This window comes from Micrasema longulum, unplaced genomic scaffold (assembly GCF_059751315.1).
Source record: "Micrasema longulum isolate JH-2025_06_02 unplaced genomic scaffold, ASM5975131v1 h1tg000643l, whole genome shotgun sequence".
NCBI classification, from domain to species: domain Eukaryota; kingdom Metazoa; phylum Arthropoda; class Insecta; order Trichoptera; family Brachycentridae; genus Micrasema; species Micrasema longulum.
The window spans coordinates 128,427-151,088 of record NW_028277839.1 but is presented as its reverse complement, the minus strand read 5'-3'; the positions used below and the strand labels follow the sequence as shown (position 1 = coordinate 151,088).

The 22,662-nt window shown below is 30.5% G+C and overlaps 1 protein-coding gene across 1 annotated transcript in view; it reads left to right on the top strand.

Annotated features, from left to right (window-relative positions):
* Positions 1 to 22,662, top strand: part of LOC148279928 (uncharacterized) — a 114,554-nt gene that overhangs the window by 65,685 nt on the left and 26,207 nt on the right. The window contains exon 3 of the mRNA XM_088229196.1: positions 5,237 to 5,423. Coding sequence (XP_088085322.1) covers positions 5,237 to 5,423 — 187 coding nt within the window. The remainder of the gene's footprint in view (positions 1 to 5,236; positions 5,424 to 22,662) is intronic.

Genomic DNA, 22,662 nt, shown 5'->3' with positions numbered 1-22,662 from the left:
CGGTAAACTGGAATCGCATCTGACACTATATTCACCACTCTTTCCGGATCTGCTCTCTCAGTGTGCTCTCGCCAGAATCATCTTCCTGATCTTTTCCATTGCACAACATCTTCGACGTCCTTCTTATTTTCTAATTTCGGGGTTTCTTACTCTATCTCTGGTTGTAGTTCCCGCGATGGGTCAGAAATGTTTAATTTCACCCGTTCTTAGGAGGTTTTTCGTTCTTGTAGTGTCAACCCTTATTTAAATACCGTATGTCATGATAGGTCTGTGAAAATGACGGTTTTATGAACTCGTACTGTGCTCTCCTTCAGCATATTTATGTTTGTTTTCCCATACAGCATTTTTGAAGCATCCAGTCACAATAGCGGCATTATTTGTTTGTTCTTTTACTTCTTCATAGAGATTGTTGCTGCTGGTTATCTCAACACCCAAATACTGAAATATTATTACTTGCTCTATTATTTTATTGTCTATTTCAAGTTTGTATCGTACTGGCTGTTTTGAAGCTACCATGCTCTTTGTTTTGTCTAGATTTATAGAAATTTTAATATAAATCTTAGAGAAGATGTGTGAAATTTATTCAGTTATCTTTTGTGTGTAGGTATAATTAATCAAAACACTGTTAATAACAATAATCATTTATTATCAAACATGGTTTGATTTAACTTACTGGTAAAAAGTATTAAAATTGAAAAGTGTTTTGGTAAGTAGGTTAAATAATTCATCCAGGTTAATCTCACCTGCATCAATAAAAATTTCATCTCTTTTACTTTTCTAAAATTAACAATTGAAGGAGTTGAAGAAATGTGGATATTTAAACAAAGACAGAATGATGAAGAATCGCTTAAATCAGCCGGTTGGCACCTGTCGGTCATAAGCACTAAAAATACATAGATATGTATATTGCCTTCTTTTAAGTAATCTCTATCTGTTGTAATTAAATATACATATTCACTTGTATGTGTGTGTATATATATATATATATACACATATATATATATATATGTATATATATATTTATATCTATGTATATATATATATATATATATATATATATATATATATATATATATATATGTATATATATATTTATATCTATGTATGCATATACATGTGTTGTCGGTATATGTAAATATCTTTCTGTATACCAATACACCTTTGTGGGTACATTTATTATTATTTTATTTTAACTTATTATTTTTTCTTATAGTATTATGTTATTCAAACCTTAAACTTCATTTAAATACTTATATTACACAGCTGCACTTAAATGTATTGCTTATTAATGTAAAAACCCGTAGGGCGTATAAATAAATAAAATAAATATAGATGTAGTATATGAGTACAACATTTATCAAAATAAATTGAAATATAAAATGAAAATCCCTAATTCATTTCTTGAATCATCCAATTATAATAATGTCTTGATTTATTACTGGCTTAACTAATTGAAACATCTTGTTTAGTTCAATTAAATCTCCAGTGAGCCATGTTGCTTTTTGCGGATCCGAGACCTTAAAAACAAGCCGCCCGGGGCTTTTCCGACCTTATTTCCTTTTCCAACAAAATCAGGGAAAATCTTACCTTCCCCAGCTTATTTGTTCAACCCCTAAAAAAACTACTGCAATTTGTCCGACTAAGTATCTCTTTCACTGGTCAAAATTAGTATTTTCAAACCTCACCCCTTTATTAGTAACACAAAGAGTTTTTTATTCCAATCCAATTTACTAAGTAATATCTTTATACTCAAAATAAATAGATATCGATTCTTACCACATAATGCATATTTATTTACCGACCCATTTCGAAGATACACAAAGTTTTTTATCAGGGTATTATCTTATTTTATAATTTTAACATAGACTATATTTATTATTAAGATGATATTCATCACATTACAAAATAAGATTTTCACTACTAAATTAAAACTTAATAAGAAAGCATGTGCAGCCACGAAACCGGTCGGTAAATAAATATGTATTAAACTCATGCTAGGAACTATTAGTATACAACCACTTACCGACTTTTATACTGGTTTCGAGACGTACCTGTCTCTTCGTCAGGACACTCACTTAAGTATTTCCGACAACATATATCAATTACATGCTGCATTATAGAGGATGCAAACACCACCATGTCCGAACATGCACTTAAATTAGATTCATAATTTATTTATTTATTTTATGCACAAAATACACACTTTTATCATAGAGCACAATTATATTTTTTTATGTCCCGACAAAATAATAATTGAAAAATGTAAATAATAAAAATTTATACATGTCAAAAAATGGAATGCAGAATAATATTCAGCGATATGTTGCAGAATGTGTGGTGGGGGGGATTATGAAAGAGGAGAGTTAAGGGGTTGAACGTTACACGATTGGTTAATTTTTAATAAAAAAGTGGGCTTCATTGAAAATATGTTTGATTGTTTACTAGAGGAATATTCTTTTTTGATGTTTTTTTAATGTGAAATACCTCCCTAAATTTTGTTTGATTTAAGTCCTTTTTTATTATTCGAATGTAAAACATTAATAACTGTTCTTATTAAAATCGTTATTTGAATTTATGAGATGACTATCGGATTCTGAAAAAATATTATTATTTAAACATCTCTTGTGTTTTGTAATGCAAATATTAAAGCTATGTGACGTTCTCCCAATATCCCTTGAACACCCCTCAGCTGTTCAATATATCATTTTTATCTTTATAATTTCTTACTAATTTCCCAATGTTATTTTTAGTAGTAGTTTAGAGTTATACGGTAACATATAATAACTTTAATCCCTAGCTCATCCCCTTTCAAACCCCCCCTATTCTCCAACACACCATTGAATAATCTTTGCCTAATTTTTAGACCACGTTTGGACGCGGTGGTGATTTCATCCCCCTATAACTTTGCATGTAATTCATGTATTTTTTCGTTAATGCTTTGTATACTATGGTGAAGCTGAAAGTTCATTTTAGTTTTGCATGTTGGTGTTGTAAGTGTCCTGACGAAGGGGCACGTCTTGAAACTGGAAGACATAAAAAGGCTGTAAGTGGTTATATATTAATACAAACTAATGTTTGACTACAAAGTAAGTGCTTTGAACATAAAAAATACATGCGAGTACGCAGTGGCTTGAAGAAAGGTGTTTTTATATTTAAAGCACTAACTTTGTGTTCATTCATTACATTAAAATAAATATAAAACGAACTTGTTTTTGACCACTTTTTTTAACCAATATAGTCTACTCTTGTTTAGTTATAAAGATCGTATCCATCTCACTTCACACTTCTTGTCATTAGACAAAAAGACTTTATTTATTAGCTCCATATGCATCAATGTAATATTTAGTCACCGTAAAAAAAAAGATAGAATTTATTAGTTAAGTATACCTCGATAAAGAAACTTATGTAGCTATGAAACCGGTCGGTAGAAAATATAAGAAATAAGTGATTAAAAACAAGGTTATTTTAAAATTTTAAAATTTTACTAAAGCGTTTTAATTTTGTTGTTTTTATCTCAGTAACTACAAAGTAACTAAAGTTTATGCTTCAAAGATAAATTCTGTATTTTTGTTTTTTTTATAAAAATGCGTTTTTATAACTCGCCCGAATATTTTTACTTTATTTCGTTTTCAACGTTATGAACTTATTATTAGAAAATAGAAATGAAGTGAGGGTAGAAATGAGATTAAAACCTCGGACCTCTGATCCGTTGGTCTGCTACACTAACCACGAGACAAAATAAGAGTTATTCAAAAACGTTTACTAAAAAAGAAAAATCCACATCAAAAGACATTGAAAAAACGTAATTAATTAAAAATAGCAGCTGTTTTTTGATTGGGAGAAAAGGCTTGCACATATTAATTTAAATAAAAGTACATTTTGTTATACACAGATGAGGAACGTGGAATCAGGTAATGCGTTTGGAAGCAGAGAGAAAGAGGAACCAACGAAAGAAAAGCGATTTAAATAAACATTTATTTATTTTTTTAACAGTTAAAAGCAGAGAAGTCAGGATTCTAAACATAAATAATGACGTTTCAGGCATTTCTTAAAAGTGGCTATATATATGTATTTATATACATACATATGCACACATGAACATACATACATACACAAATACACATACCTACATACATACGCATGCATAAATACACATACCTACATACAAACCCATGCATAAATATATATGTATAATTAATAAAAAAAGATAGAAAATTAGTAATTAAAATAAAAAATAGAATTTAAAATTTTGCTCATAAACTATGATTAATAATAATGTGACCTCACTGGGTTACCCGTGCCGAGGATACTTAACAATAAACTTTTTTTTAAATATTTTTGCATTTTAGAGTAAACAAAGAAGACTTAATAAACAGAGATAATTGTCAAAATGTTCAGACAGTTTTAAACACAACGTATTTATGTTTATAATTAATGTGTGTTCTTCTATATTATTTATATTACGAAACGCACAATGAAAGAACAAAAACACAACATTAGCTATGACATGTGGAGCAGTTGATTTAATATTGGTTTGGGCAAATAAGACAATCCATTTTACTTCTACCTAGCTCCACGATCCATCGTCTATCGTCTCCATCACAATTTTAAGATGTTTTTAAACAAAATTTGTTTCTACAGACCAAGTGGATTTATTTCACTTGGTGGTCAATCCACCTGGTTCATGAAAAAGTATAGAAGTTGAAAAAATAACATTTTTGGGCGTTGCTAAGTATGTAGGTGAAATAATTCAATTAGATGAATCTCACCCGCTTAAATAAAAATTTCAGCTTTTTAACTTCACAAACATCTACAGGTGAAAGAATTGAAGGAATAAAGATGTTCAAATATAGGCAGAATGATGAATGTTACACAGTGTGTAAAGTGGCCGCTTAAACCAGCCATTGACAGGTCATAAGCCTTGTAGATGCCTAGACTTCTATATTACCTTCTCTTAAATGTTCTTCATCTCTGTTGTAATATCTTAACATTTGCTTTGTTGTAAAGATCCGTCGTGGTAAAGGTTTTATTGTTTGACGAGCACACTTAATTGATTTTTTTTTTTTTACACAGATTCGATTGTTGAAGAGATAGTGAAAAACATGAATTAATCCAAAATTGAATCTAAGTATTCTAAATTTCATTTGTGATAATAGTTTATAGCTATTAAACATAAGTGTATTTTCCAACTTGCTGTACTTGCCATTTGTTATTAATATTTTTTTACTGCTTTCAGCCAGCAAGCTTGCATTTCCCCATCCCGGGGGTCCAGCTGGACAAGGTGCCTCGCTGCTCCCCAGTAGCGTGCGACTTGGAACTGGTGGATCTGATCTCCCAGTCTGCCGGGCAGTACCGCTGCGAGGTGTCCACGGAAGCTCCTACCTTCAGGATAGTCCAGAGAAGCGCCAACATGACGATAGCAGGTAACAAATGAAAAAAATACATATCATATTGCATTTTACTCGGTTACATTCGTTTTGGTTAATTACAGTTACCGTTTTACAAATAGAACCGCATTGTAAAACTGTGTTGTCAAATATTAATTAAACTGTTGCTTGTAACGAACCGCGCTGTTCATTACGGCATCATATATGCAATTTTATAGAAAGCTACTTTTTAACATTAAAAAAAGTACAAAACCTTAAAGAATGATTTTTACTATGGATCTTCAATCAATTCCCTTATCTTCAATTAAGATCTATGATACAAAAAAACACATTCGTTCGGGTTTTATATATTTTATAATGTTTAAAAGTAGTTTCCTGTAAAATGGAGTTTTTCGGAATAAGACGTTGATTTTTTTATTGTAATATATACGTATTTTTGTGTGAATAAATTAGCAAAGAATCTTGTACAGAGGCAACGTATTAAGGTGATTCTCAACGTTAATTTTAAAATAATTATTCATAGATGGCACTTTTATAATTTTTTATTGATAAATGCAATTTTTACGTTTGTTTTCAATGGAAATTTTACAAAACTTGGTTTGCAAAAACATTTCACTATATTGATTATAACAAATAACCACAACAATATAATTTAGGTCTTTTTCACAAAATGGTGTACATTTTTTTTTATTTTGCATAATTATTAATGTCGTAATGAAACTTTCTTTTTCGTAAAATTTTTTGTCGGTTTTTGATGTGTATTATTATTGTCCTATCTTTTTCTGAAATGAGTGTACCAAATATTATTGTGTACTAGATATTCTATTATTATTTTAAATAAACTTACTGTAAACTCATTTTTATTATTTGTTTTTAACATCGATTTGTTAATGCTATTTTTTTTAAAATATGTAAATATCTGTAAATATATTATTATTTTGTAAATTCTTTACAAGTTATTTACAATTTGTTTTTTAATTCATCAACTTTTCTTAAATCCATATTTTGTTATTTTTTACTATGTAAAGTTTCACTTTTTATTTTGCATGGCAGTATGCTTTTTATTGTTTCTACATGTATACAAAAAAGCGTTGTTTATTTTTTTAATTATTACTTACTATGTTTGTACTTACCTGTATATTTTTTGTAAATGCCCCTTGGGCGTATTGTAAAATTAAATAAAATAAAAATTAAATTAAATTAAAAACAAAAAATAACCTAACATTTTTTTAATAAAAAGTGATAAAACCGCATCTATAAATAATTTATTTCATATTTTCGTTTAAAATCACGTTAAACAATTTGTGAATACAATACGTTTTTTTTTTATTTACAATTTTAAGAAACCCGTTAGGGTTACATTAGAAATTTAATATTGTCTAGTCATTTTATTTCTCGTCTAGTCTAGTTAGTTCAGTCATCATGTGCTTTTTCAGATTGATTTTAAATTTGTCTCCAGTAAAAGTTTTCAAGTAGTAAGGTAGGTCGTTGTAGTGTTTAAGTCCATTATGAAGTATTATTGACTGTCCTGTGTTTGTCTTTGCTTTTCGTTGCATGCAATGTTATTATAAAGACACGCATAAGAATATATTTATGTGTTTCCTACTTTAAGATTCAAATATAAAAAAATAGAAACCGTTTTAGAAAATTATGAAAAAATTGTCATAAAATAGAGTTTTAACGTTTAGAGTTTACAAAATTACCACAGAACCATAAGCTATCTCTTTTATAATAGAAGGTTAATTCTACGCCATTGCCATATTACGAAAAATAAACTATAGACAACGTCAACAAAGGCCCCTACAAAACTTATTGAATTACCTTTATTGAAGATTTTGCTTTTTCGTAATATTTCCGATACATAAATTATTTACTCAAAGCCATTACCTGAATGCTATTGGCTTTAGTTTCGTGTCAAGTATCGACTTTCGAATATCAAATTACTAAATTGGGACAAACTCATTCATCGAAGCATCTAAGGAAATGGAATATTCTAGAAACATTCTCTGTTGAAGCAACACTTACCCAAAATAAATATCGATAATGAGTCGCTATACATATTTATCACAATACTTTTTCCAGTCCAATTGTAGAGACGTTTCGTATCGCTTATTTATCGATTTTATCTTTGCATTCTATTTTCCGCATTAGGAGCGTAGAATCATTTTATTTAAAAAAAAATCCATACATATATTTACATAGAATTTTAATTCCAAAAATACACTTTCAAACAAGACATCTTAAAATTAAGCTAAAACATAAATTGGAAAAAATGCCCACAAAGAATTCCGCGTCTGAGCGTGGGCTATTGCTTTTTTAATTATAGCATATAAACATGGTATGACATGACCATGAAAAGAAAAGAAAATAAAAAGAAAACAAAAACAAAAATAACACATGCTTATATTATGAAAACAGGATTTATTTTCAGTATGCATTTTTTTTTTTAAGGTGTATCTGTTCCTTCCGTGCTAATCCAAGACCTAAAACCCACTTTAAACTGTACCAGTGATTTAAAGTATCATATTTGCACACATTGGACCGTGTCCAAAATACCCTGACTTTGCTCCACTATCGCCGTGCGCATGCGTGTAGTCGCCGCGTTATGTTGCCAGATCGCAAAAAACATAATCATATCATTATCTCCAGATTATTTTTTTTTAAATATTTTTTTAAATTAGCAATTTGCATATTCTCTAAAATTTTATTGTACATGCGGAAACATTGATTAACACAACAGATAAGAAGTAAGGCGTCATTTTATTAGAGTAATTTAATTAATGAATTTTAAACAACTGTAATTTTGCATCAAACAGATATGCTTATGTTACATAATATTTGATGTTTTAAAGATAATGTTTAATCCGAGTGGTCCAACTTTCATTAGTTTTCTTTTTAGATGAGCAAAGTAGCGTAAAAAATTAAGGTGAAATGTCCATTTTGTTTTCTTTGACAATTTGACAGGTGGAAAAATAATACATTTTAAAGTAATGCATTTGCTATTTACCCATCAATTTGCTACTTACACATGAAATGTGATTCCATCCTGTCTTTTTAAGATTCTAGCAGTATTTATACACTTTATAACGACACAGCACGGCATAGTTGAATTCATATAAAAAAAGTTAGGTCAAAACGTAAAACCACTCCTTCAAGAGTAGTTTAGTTGCCTTCTGTTTGATTTACGTATGCGGTTTCTTGACAATTCTTTATACTATGTATTCAACGTAATATTTTGAACTGTTATTCTTAATTCTAAATAGACTGCAGTAAATAATTATTTTGCGCGCGGTTATGTAACATTGTGGTACCATAAGCAAAAGACAGAATATTCTAAAGTTCGGACACAAAAAAGCAAGTGACCAGGGGCGTGCGGTGGAATTTTTGATTAGGGAAACAATTAATATATAAGTAATGGTTCATAACAATATACACTGCCGTTAAGAAATTAAAGGCAAACTAAATACTTTATACATATTAATTTATACTTTTACATTGTTTGTCTCCTTTTTATATACATAATAATGTTCCCTCACTGGGGTGTCCCGTGTCGAGGGAAACATTTTACAAAATGTGAAACATGCCTTAAATTAGTTATTTAACAAAGTCAACATAATAATTATTTAAAAAAAAAACGTAATTTATTCAATTAACCTAATTATCATTAACAAAATAAACAATATAAACTAAAAATAATCATAAAAAACATAACCAATTTATATAGATTAATAGACCAAATTTCATAAACAGTACACACATTTTAGCTTGATCCACTCATCGATCCGTGTGCAAACCACCTCCACTATCCATTTTTTAAGAGCAATTTTATATTGTGAGTACTTACTAATTGTCCTTATGGATAATGGAACTTTAACCGAGTAGTAGGCCAATTCTCTTTGACCGAATGTTGTATTTATTGTTTTGCAGCTTCAGGGTGGAGTATGTAGTAACTCTTGTATTTGTAACGGAAGGTAGAGAATAATGTTTACGTGCGCATAGTAACAGAGCTATTACATAAAGTTGTTTTATAAATTTGACATTAAGATTTTCAAATATACCGAGGGAGCTAGTTCTGATTGGGACTCTATGGATAATTTTTATTAAAGCTTTTTGTGCAATTATTATTTGCTTGATCAGTGTGTCATTTGCACATCCCCATCCAATTATTCCATGTATCAAAACTGAATGAGTTATTGCGTAATATATTTTTACAAGTTCCATAATTAGAAATAAGAACAATTATTTGACAAACCTAGTTATAAATTCTAATAACAAATAAATCCACTTCACTTTATATTCTATAATAAATAACTGCGAAGGATTTTGTGGCGTTATATTTTATTTGACTAAAATGCAGTAAATCCAAAAAAGATATAGCCTTGTTTAAGAACATGACTTTTTAACGAAAAAGAATTGGTCATTACTTGAACCCAAAAAATCAATATATGTAGTGGAATTTTTTATTTTTTTTTACTTTTATCAAATCAACATTATATTGATGTAATGTTTGAATTAAATTCTTCATTTTATTTCGTATTCTTCCAAAAAAATAATTACAATATTATGTATAGTGCCAAAATACCAAAATCGCAACTATGCTGCGCGGCGTTGCGTTCGCATTGCGTCGAAACTGCATAAATGAAAAATAATATATTGGTATGTTTCGATTGCTTCTATAGCCTAGTAAAAATTTGAGTATGCGCCTGCGCGCGGATCGCGCGTTCAGCACGGCGCTGGATCGCTTTGCAATCGCGATCGTTCTTTGCTCGAACCAGCCAGTTGCAAGTACGCGCCGATCAGTACGCGCATGACTGCTCTGATAAATGGATGTGTTTGGGGGTTTCTAGTAGTAGATAGTAAAATTTCTCCGCAATTCATCGCGATTATTAATCAAGTTATTATTGTATTATTTGTTTAAGTAATCTAAATGTTATTTATTTTGACTATTAATAATTTATTAAACATGCTATTTTATAAATATAATTTGGCTTAATTTAGGAGGAGAATCAATGGTTCCATGCATTCTATGAACAAACCGCGTATGATAGAAATACTGTTAAGTAATTCTTTTTCCATAATTTATAAAAATTAACATATATGTTAGCCCAGTTATAGCAAAATAATTTTAAAATCATAAATACGCCGCTTATTTTACATGCTTGCGTTCCCTATCATTATAAATAACTAGCTGAACCTGTTCCACGTAAACACCGGCCACAGAACAGCGTCTCAGTCTTCCTCTTATACAGGTTTATTGCTGTATTGGCGAAAATTCATTCTTCGCGTAGCTAAGTTAAAAAAAATATTTGTTGTGATGATGAGATCGGGTTGTGGTCTTGTGGCTAATGGCTCGGACTCACGTACCAAAGGTCTGTGGTTTGAATCCCACTCTACCCCAACTTGATTCCCATTTTCTAATAGCGAGTTATTTACAACTCGTTGAAAATGGCCCTCAAAATTAAATATTTGTCATACAAGTTGTATTTTTCAAATCCGGAGTGAAAATATATATTTTGAAAAAAACAGATAGATGAATTTAAGAAATATGGATATTCGAAAATAGGCATGTTACACAGTGAGTAAAGTGGCTACTTTATCCAGCCGATGACAAGTCATAGCCATATAAATGCCTAGACTTAATTATTACCTTCTCCAAAATTTTCTCCATCTCTGTTATAATTTGTTAACTTACAAAAAGTGTTTACCCAGCTCTGCTTTGGTGTCTGATTTAATGACATGATAAATGCTGGTGTACATTTTGTATGCGCGGTTTGGCTATATATCAACTCATAGCGACTGCGGTTTCCATTAAGCTCGAATATGTCTTATTTTTTTATTGTCACACCAGGCGTCACGACGCCGACGCCTCGCACCGAGCAACGAATGAATTTAATTTATTCAGCTATATTTTGAGTATGCATAAATCTTAGCAGAAAAGTTGTATATTTGATCGTCGTGTTGTTTTATTCAAAGATTGATGTCTACACAAAGACGGAAAGATTTATGGAAACAATAGGAAAATGTCACGGTTTTTTTTTTTACATTTTTAAATCTCTCCTAGGAAATACTGTTTTTATGCTACTTATTAGTAGCATGAAAATATTTTAAAATTTGTAATTTTTAATTCCCGCAAAAACTGTCATTTTCACAATTCATAATAATTTATAACTTTGTTCCTAACCGTTCAATTTTTTATTAAACATCGTCACGAATTTTGACGTCACAATTATCAATACCAAACATGTCGCATTTTTCTAGTGACAATTTTTTTGAAAAATTTCTTTTTTAAGTTATATAATAAACCTTGATGAAGAAGCTTGTTTGCTTTGAAACCGGTCGGTGGAAAAAAAAAGAAAACAACTAGTGGTTAAAAACAAAGTTGTTTTATTTATTTTGATATAATTAATAACCACAAAGTGAGTGCTTCAAATATAAACTTTACAAATAAAAAATCTTCAAATGAATTACTCAAAACGTAAACCTACTCATTTATGAGTATTTGAGTCGCCTTCTGTTTGATGTGCGTATGCGGTTTCTGGACCATTCTTAATTCTATGTTCATTTCTGTTTATTGATCGACGCATTAGGCTATGCAAGCGAGTATACCCATCAATAAGCTCATTTTGAGGAAGTTCTCTGAAGAAAATAATTATTAAAAAGCTTTCGAGTAACGTATTTTGGTAAGGTGGTCATATTTGGCGACCTCAGATCAACAAAATAACTGACCGCTGTGAAAGTAGGCTTTATTTATTTTATTTATAAATTTATTGCAAAAAAATAAGATGCATTCTTAATAACAGGGAATCTATATAAAACCAATTAATGTATAATGAAAACAGAGTGTTCTCTGTTTATGATAGTCTCCATCTAACATGGCACAGCGTGTTCTTAGATGGAGATTATTACACCTATATCATGCACTGGCAAATTCTTTGGAGACTTTTGGTCTAATTGGTTGGGGAGCTTGCACAAAACCCACCCTTGAACTGGTTGCAATTGCACAGAAATCTTTAATCCGAGTAATCAAAACGTAAACCTACTCATTTATGAGTAGTTGAGTCGCCTTCTGTTTGATGTGCGTATGCGGTCTCTGGACCATTCTTATTTCTGATACAAAGTTTAAATCTCTATACTGTACTGTGAGGAAGTAAGAAGGTAAATATGAATAAAAGCCAATTCAATGTACGAGTATTGTCTAACTAAATTGTATTTTGAAAATAGGGTTTAGTGATTAATTCATTTACATTTTTCTTCGGGGTGTCTTCTCTTTTCTTTATTCGGAAATACATTTTTAAGCAATGCAAACTAAGGGGTATTATACATCAATGTCTTAACAACCGTTTTTGGTCGGATTAAGGATTCAGTTCTGCATGAAAAATTGAACCTAAATTCTGAACGAATGTTTTTGTCCTGATACACAGTGGTTCCCCTATATGAAAAAAATACAAAAAGGCACTTTAATTTTTAGCGTTTTATTTAATTCATAACACTTTGATTAGGACACGTAGAACTTTTTCAATGTACAATACAAAATTTTAAAATATAGATTACACAAACATCACTCTGTCAGATTTAAAATTTACACTAAAAATGTATTATGTAACTTAGTAGACATTATAATAGTAAATATGTACATCTCCCCTCCCCTCCTTATCCTCTCTTCAAGCATTTTTGTCTTTATCCCGCCCAATTTACAGTAACCTTATGTTCTTAAAATTAATATTTAAAAAATCTTTGATTATTGAGCACACGAAAATAACGTTTTTAACGAAAAATTGTATGTATTTATTTGATATGTAATATATTTTCTTCCTTAACTTTGTTTACTATGCGGAAATCTGTTATTATTTCTGAGTTTATACACTATATCTGTTTGTTTACTAAAAATATGTATGTAGAACTGTTGATTTCCCTCATAAAATAAAATTTAAAAAAACCTTTTGAATTCATAAATGCAAGGAATTGATGAAAATAAATCTCCCCCCATTATCAGAAGTGGGGTATTCAATAATAGAACCTTTATTATTAGAAAGTCAGGCTAAATCCAATGTACAGGTAAACGTCATTTTACGCCAGGGTTCTGTCCCGAGAGACAGCGGCGTAAAAAAAAATCGGCGTAAAATGAACACAAATTGATTGGAAGATATAAGGTTAGGTTCCGTGTCTAAATTCTAAGAACAATCTAACATGTTTATTTAATACATATCCTATATATATTCCAAATAAATTATAAATGTATTCAATAAATACAGTTTAAATTCGATTACAAAATAAATAATTATCTCTTGATATAAATAATGAATTTTTTCAAATAAATACTAACCCACCAGTTCGTCGGTACTAAATCAAATTCTCACACTTTTTTGAAAAAAGCATCCAATTTCATTTGTATTTGTTTTCTTTTTTGCAGAATCATAGCATAAACTACAAATCTTTTTAATATTATTTTAATTTTAAAAACCATAAAATAAAAAATATAATCATACCTATATTCCTTCCATTATTTCATCTGTTGATATATGTGAAGTTAAAAATAAATAAATATGGGCAGAATGGTGAATGTTACACAGTATGTAAAGTGGCCACTTAAACCAGCCATTGGTAGGTCATAAGCCTTGTAGATGCCTAGACTTCTATATTACCTTCTTTTAAATGTTCTTCATCTCTGTTGTAATTTGTTAATATAAACAGCTCCCTAGGGAGTTAAATCCAGTCATTATCTACAAAAATTTGGACTTACTCAAAATATTGTGGATAATCATACCTTTTTATTTTTCTTAAAAACAAAACAAAAACTAACTCGGAAACAATTTCACACACAAAATGGGCTGCTTGCGTACACGGTAATAGAATAAAACAACTTGTAAAAGTGTGTTTATATTTAAATATATAAAGATATAATTAATGAAATTTGACGAAATTAAGATTAATCAAAAATCATAAGTCTCGAATAATAAGAAGCTTTTTTTATGTAAAACAATTATATTAATAACAGTTAATGAAGTAAAAATAAATTATTTAAATTAATATGGGTCATGAAAAATTCAAAACCTTTGTTGTGCCTTTGCACCGAAAATAATGTTACAGGCATGATTTTATTTTTTTAGTCAAGTAATTTTTATATTTGCGTAGACCATCACTAAACACATCAATATCAAAATCTATTTATACAGCTTCATAATTTGAGAGTTACAGAGTGAAAAAAAACTAGATAACTCGGTTATTCTCCATATTTATATTATACAAGAATGGAAATGAAATAGATTTATTCTTTTGGGAAAGGGGCTAATCCATTTAGATACTCTAAACTATTTATTCGACCCTGGGCGGCGAAAAATGACACACAAAACTGGGGTAGAAGACTGTTCTGAAAAATGATCCACATTATAGCAATTTGTATTCAGAGCGGACCTGTCGAGCCAATCAGTCAAGGGGATCGGAGTGGCCCGCTCTAGATGCCCGCGCGGGGTGTTCGAATGTCTGTCATGGCCGAACCGAATCACAATACGACTTATTTCGTAAATAAGTGACTAAAATTTGCAGGTTACGTTGCGGTAGTGTTGTTTTCGACAAATAAGATGCTAGAATCAAGTTTTGAATATCTGAATTTATTTATTTCACAGTTTTCGAAAGAACATAGATTCTTTGTTTCTGGTTCCGACTAGCAAGGAAATTCCTGTGTTTAGGCGGGACATTATTTATTAAATGTGTTTTTTTTTCATTAAATGATGCTTAAAAAAAGTTATAACAATTATATCAAATAATACCGATACCAATAAAAAAAGATGCATAAATATAAATTAGAAAATATATCATTTATAATTAGAAAATGAAATATGGATGTCAATGCTCATTTTTAAACGTTAGCGTGCATTGGCGTAAGCGTACGTTAGCGTGCGTGTATTTGTATAAATATATTTTTATATATGTATGTAAGAGAGTGTTCAGATGTGTGTAAGCGTGTGCATCATTAAAAAGCGAGTGGGTGTGAAGCGCAGCCAGACAGATTAAGTCGGTATTTAAACTTATAATATAAGAAATCAAACATTGATTTGAGAGTACTAAACAATTTATTTTATTTTTACAAATATAAAAACAAAAATTTCGTGAAAATTGTTTCGCCTTGCTAGGGCATTTTCAATCGAATGGGAAGATTAAATGGATTGAATGTCCTTATATAGTTATATAATTCAAGGTACTTAACCTTGTAAAGAATAAAAATTATAATAACATGAACCATAGCAATATATCTATCAATAAATATATCTCAATCAATCAATCAATCAATAAGTCGTTATTTGTTTTGAAATAAATTAAGAGACATGTTAAATATATCAATAGATGAAAAAAAATTATATTATTTGAATAAGAATGATAAAGGAAACAGTGTAGTGCATAAGTATTAGTTACAGTATTAATTACATAAGTGTTAGTGTTCAACAATTTTTAACATAAATTTCAATTCAAACCTGCCAGGAATTAAACCCGGGACCTTTTGACCACTATAATACGAAGCCCACTTATCCCCATTCAATTTTCTTTTTCAGGATTTTTACATGAAACACTTGTCTCGAATGCTGGATTTTTCTCACTCACAAAACTGTATTTTCCATCCGCCTGGACACAGGCAGCATTATTTATATGCTTTTTATAATTTTTTTACAAAAATGCTTTACAGTTCGAGTCAAACCTAACGTTTCCTAACCTCGTCTTTCACACTTAACCTTACACTATCTAGTATCGATCTAAAAACAGACATTTCAAATTCCAGGGTCGTGCAAACTTCGCAGAACTGTAAAAAATGTTTTTGCCGTTTTTTGTCGTTTTTAACAGTTCGAATAACATTTGAAAAAGTTCAGTTGAACATTGGATAAAACTTTTTTAATTATTCTTCACTCTTACCTTGCTTTATTAATTACTTGCTTTTTTACCAGCATTGTGCAGAATTCATTAATTTAATTTAATGCTGTATAAAAGTTTTAATAAAAATGTGATTAAATCAAATTCTTAAATTTCTGTTTTTGGAAAGAGATACACGCATTTTAAGTCACACAAATCTAGTGGTATTTTTCTTTAATTTTATGCTTAAAGAAAGGGGGAAAAACAAATGAGTTATTAAAAAAAATGTTGATTAGAATAATATTTCAATTTTAATTATTTAATTTTTAAAGTAAGTTTTTAGACAAAAATAAATGTTTATTCTGGCCATTCGGTGGCATTGAAGAAATATATTATTGTAAAATTATTTATAAAATTAATCTGTGTCCAGGCGGTTGAGGAATACAGCTCTATGAGTGAAATAGCATAAGAACCCTGGACGAGTGTTATTCACTCTATGCAAAATGGTTCCCTCATATGAAAAAATACAAACAAAAAAAAAACATTTTTGAATTTTATTTAATTCCCACGCCTTGTTCAAACCGTTCGAAACCATAAATGCAGTAAATTTATGAAAATTTATCCCTCCTTTTTCTCGGAAGTGAAGGCATTCAATAAAGGAACCTTATTATAAGGAAGTCATGGTAATGCAATGAATTGCATTTTCATCGGTTCTCTGAAAAAAATTTTTTTTTTATTCAATAAAATATAAAGTTACATGTTAACAAAAAGAAATACATAATAAAGCAAATATACAGAAACAAAAAACAAAACGAAATACCACATCAAAAAAGAGGCAACGTCTATTTATTTAGTATATTTATTTATATGCGTCTACACTATAAATTTCATAATGTATTCTAGAATTAGTATACCCACGCTCAGGCTATGCCAATGTGGGATTTTTTGTTTTCTTGATTTAAGTTTTGTATTATTTAATAAAAATGTACCAAATAGAAACAAAAAAATATTAATATTGGTATTTTTATAGTGGAAATCCATGAACGAGATACCTACATGATTAGTTTACAAAAAATATGTAAATTGATTAATGTAATGAGAACATGAATACTACGAGATTAGTTTTTTGATTTTTTTACTACTTATGATTACATTTTTACTGTTTTTTGACTTCGTCTTACTTCTAATGAAAAATTATCCATGTATGTAATATACCGTAATTTATTTTGAATAATAAATTATCAAAACCAACTGTTTATATATTTTTTAATTGTTCACTGTTTGCTCGTATTTCCAACATTTTTTATTATATTTTATACACCTACTGCATATTTTAAATTGATTTTTTTTAAACCTTATAACTGTAAAATTGTTCAATATTATTGTTATACTGTCTCTCCATTGTTTTTTTTGATTTCACTGAGTTTTACTTTTAATTTTTCATTGCAGCAAATTTTTGAAGCTTCCAAATATCTTTAAAAAAGTTTTTTTTTATTATTACTATGTCTGTGCTTACCTTCATTATTTTTGTAAATGCCCTTTGGGCATATTGTAAAATTTAAAATATAAATAGAAAGCAACAAACATGAAAAATTCAAGTGTATTTATTTTTTTTAAAGTCAGACAAATGAGGGATAAAAATGTGTTTATTTTTAGGGGACAAAGTGCTTATGTTGAATGTCTTAGAATAATCGTATTACGAATTTTAAATGAAAACAATTTACTGTTCTTTTTTTTGTCCTTGAATTTTCAGGAACAAAAGCTTGAATTTTTCAGCAGATTTTGTTCAAAGCATTTTGTACATTTTCGTAGTGTATTAGATACCACTAAACTCCTAAAACAAATACTTTTTTAATATTGTTTCTTAATCAAAGGTAATTTCTGTACCTTAGAGGATAAACCACGGAGTCGCAATAAACAACATGTTCAAGAAACAAAATATCATGATTGTGCGTTATCTAAAACTTGATAGCTTTTGAACCGAATGATATAATTTCAACCTATTAAGAACTTTCAAAATAAAGTAATCTTTTTTTTAAATAAATAAAGAGCATTTTCAAATAGCGTATCTGGGACTACTGATCTTTTTGGCATTAATATAAAGTGAACTTAATTTGTTTATTTCAACTTAAAAAGGCATTTTTCCACTAAAAGTGGACTTTGAAATTACATTCACGTATAAAATAGCTTATTGCGATAATTTCTACATTTTTAACTTAAAAATGGCAAAAAGTGGTCTCCCGTGTTTCATCCTCTAAGGTACAAAATGTAACGCTTATGTTGTTTACTAAAAAAAAAACTAAAAAAAACGTTCACGTTAAAGTGAATTTTTCCTTTCATTCCTGCTCCAAATATATACGTAGCGTTATATTTAAGCTAATATGGATTTTTTTTTCCGTTTTGTATTTTTTTATCTCTTTATTTACATCATGCTAATTTCATTACAGTTAAGCGGGATAAATTTCAATCTCCTACCCCTTCCCTTTCCCAACCTCCTACCAATACCCCAACATATCACTAAATATTATGAACCTGATTTCTTGTGTATGTCCGGACGCGGTAGTATTTACATACCCTTTAACTAATTAAGTAAATTGTGCATATTTTCATAAATAAGGTGATAAATGTGAAAGTGTATTTTATTATTTCTATTTTGGTGTAGTGAGTGTCCTGACGAAGAGAAACTGATGTATATAAAAAGTCGGTACGTGGTTGTTTTACTAACATCATTTATTATAGTTCATTTAATATTTCACAATGGAGTCCTGGTCCCGACCTTGATGTATGGGAGCGAAGTATGGACTTGGTAAAACAAGGATGAAAGTAGGCTGAATTCTGTCAAAATGCGATCTCTCGGTAAATGTGTGGTAGAACTATGTATGATAAATGCACAAATGTTGAGATCCGTACATTATGTAAGGCTGAGCAAAATAAATAAAAAATGTTAAAATTAGTATTCATTTTAAAATCGTATATAATGACGTCACTCCTTATATCTACGTGTAGTATTTCCGGTTTCCGCCTTAAAGCCCCCGCACCTTGTAAGAAACGTTTTGACCATAGAAAAAAATAGTATAATTCTCATTATACTCTTTCTTCAACCAGAGATTATGTCAACTTTCTAGGTTTTTCTAAATCGAAATTTTCGTAAAAACAACCATAACATAGAAATGAGCAAATTAAGATCAACTAAATGAAGTAATAAAAGCAATATTTTATGGATTCTTGTCAGTTTTGTTATTGGCTGGAGAAATACAACTTACCGCGGTCAGTGAAAGTAAGAACGCCAACCGTTTCATGACGTCACAACTGAAAAGTGACACACTGATTACAGTCATTTGGCACGGTATTTGATAAATGTAACTTTAAAAAATCATATCTTTGTAAATAACGCACAAAAAAATATATATATAAATGTATTTGTGCTTAGTTAAATAGAACGCTAATTGAAAAAAATAAATTAGAAAACAGTGGAATTCCTCATTGCAATTAACTGTTTTATTTGTGTTCTGGCGGACCGTGTATTGTTTCCGGAAAATTCCAATATGTACATTTTTCTAGACAAAAGCGAATACACTTCTCAATGCGAAGCTGTATAGGCTTTGTGGAAATGTTAAGTGGAACTTCTTAAGGTTATTAAATTTAATGGAAAGCGTAGCTTTCGGCGTAATTTTGTGGTTTGAGTGACAGCGGAGTGGGAGCGGAGCAGAGGAGGGTTGTCAAATCCAAATTGAAAACAGCCGACTCCATTTTGTAAAACAAATTCAGTGCGGACATACGGAAATCCTTAGCTGGCATCTTGCGAATTTGATTACTTTATTTATGATTAATAATAATGTCACTTCTGTAATGTATGAAGAAACGACGTAATTTTGATATGTTTTGTAAATAACAATGAAGGATCAGTAGTCAGTACAGACTCAACGCTCCTAAAAAATTTTTTTTTTATAAATGTCAATTTGACGTTTATGAACGTAGATGGAAGAATTCAAGATATATGATTGTTTAAACGTGGGCAAAATGGTGAATGTAACACAGCGTGTTAAGTGGCCACTCAAACCAGCCGATGACAGGTCAAACCCCAGTAAATGCCTAGACTACCATATTCCCTTCTTTAAAATTGTTTCCAACCCTGTTTTCCTGCATCCATATTTTGTCTACAAAACTTCAGACAAATTAAAAATATTTTAATAATCTAAGTAAAAAAAAATAGCTCTGCTTGAAAACATGCTGTGTATGTCTCTGGAGAGCCGAGAGGAGACGCGGGCTCACTTTTCTTTATACAAACATATTCTCGTATTTTCTCTTTAGATTATAGCACCAGAGAAATGCTTTTTTTACTACAGATATTGACCGTTGGCGTGTCACTATTATTTTGTTTTTTTTGTATTGTTTTTTTTGTATTGTTTTTTTTCATGAGTACTATTAAAAAGACTTTAATTTTTATACACTTTTTTAAATAAAACAACCAAATTGGTTCATGAACAATGTTTTGAGCTTGTCCAAATTTTTGTAGACAAGAGCTGGATTCAACCCCCTAAAGAGCGGCTAATATTAAAATATTATAACAGAGTTGGAGAACATTTAAGGGAAGGTAATGTAGAAGTCTAGGCATCTACAGGGCTTATGACGTGTCATTGGCTGGTTTAAGTGGCCACTTTACACACTGTGTAGCATTTATCATTCTACCTATATTCGGACATCTGTATTTCCTCAATTCTTTCATATGTTGATGTTTTGAAGTTAAAGAGCTGAAACCTTTATTGATGTGGGTAAAATTCGTCTGATTGAATTATTTCTCTTGAAAACATATTTTACATTTTATACTTCTTCTGGGACCAGGTAAATTTGTCAAAAAATTTTTTGAGTGCATTTATGAGCACCCTCAATTTTCTTTTTCTATAATTTCAAATATATTAATGTGTATGTTTATTCATTAATTTCATTGTAGTTTTGTTTTTCTACATTTTTTACGTTTTAAAAAATGTTTTAACCATTTTATCTGATTTTTTTGAGTTTTTTAAATTATTATTTGCATTAATACTGGTGGGAAAACGAGTGCGGGCGAGAAAATACAAGGGGCGAAGCCTTAGGGCTTTTACGATATTATTAAACGAAGTGGGCTGTATTTTATTTTTAACGAAATCAGTGAATATCCTCGATATGCGGTATGCAGTGTCAATTGGTTACGACCCCAACAAATAAGATGGATTAGCAATGGAAGCCACAAACCTGGTTTCTCCTTGATAGAATTGCTGTGGTCCGATAGGTTACTTGTGAATGGCACCAGCACAAGGATAGGCCCCCGATCTGGAGCTATACCCTGGTGGTTAGTGGAAACAAAGTCTATTATTTGGTACACGTTCAATAAAATCAACGCGCAATTTACGACACGAGGTCTTATTGTGGCGGATGATCAAAGAATACTATGGTGGGAAGTGAACATTGGTTGTGGGTACAAAAGATGTAGAAGTTGTGACAATACTTGAACAATGCATACCCATATAATTTTCAAACAAATGTTTTGAGTTTGTCCAAATTTTTTTAGACTAGAACTGGATTCAATCCTCTAGGGAGCTGGTAATATTAATATATTACAACAGACAAGGAGAACATTTAAGACAAAGATATACAGAAGTCTAGGCATCTGCAGGGCTTATGACCGGTCATTTGCTGGTTTAAGTATCAATTTTACACACTGTGTAACATTCAGCATTCTGCCTATATTTGAGTCTTCCATCTAATGATGTTTGTGAAGTTAAAAAGCTGAAACCTTTATTGATGTGGATGAGATTCAACTGATTGAATTATTTCACCCACACTTCTGTATTTTTTTCTCTAAAATATTCTTCTTCTCTTTTATAATATGTCAAATTGGTTCAGTTTTCAAATCGTCTGTTTTGTCGGTTTTATTTAGACGTAATACGTCCGACGTATTTTTTTCCCTATATCGGAGTGGCATATACAAGAGATTAGTAGGAATACAATGTTCAAATACTTGATCAACATTTTCAGCCACCCGTTATCCTCTAACAGCCCCGCCACACTATGCTCCTTGCGCTGCTCCTCACTTTGCTCCTCGCGCTGCCGCCCTCTCGCCCGTTGTTGTCCTCTCCGCCCACACACTGCTCTAATCGCGCAATTAATTTGGGACAGCGTGCGCGCTATGCATTTTTAGTATAGCTAATTATATCAATGTCATACAAAGAAATATACATCATTCAAAAATGACGCGTGCGTCCTGTGTGAGCGCTCGATGCTAACTGCGACCGCGTGATTATGTGGCCAGCTACTCGTGCTCATATTGCCGGTCCTTAGACTCGGACCTTAGACCGTCCCTTAGACTCAAAAACGGTGGGCACGACGAAGAGCATGACGTGTGGCATGATGAGTAATGTCGCCACACTACGTCTCTGTCTCCTTTCCTCGCTACTTC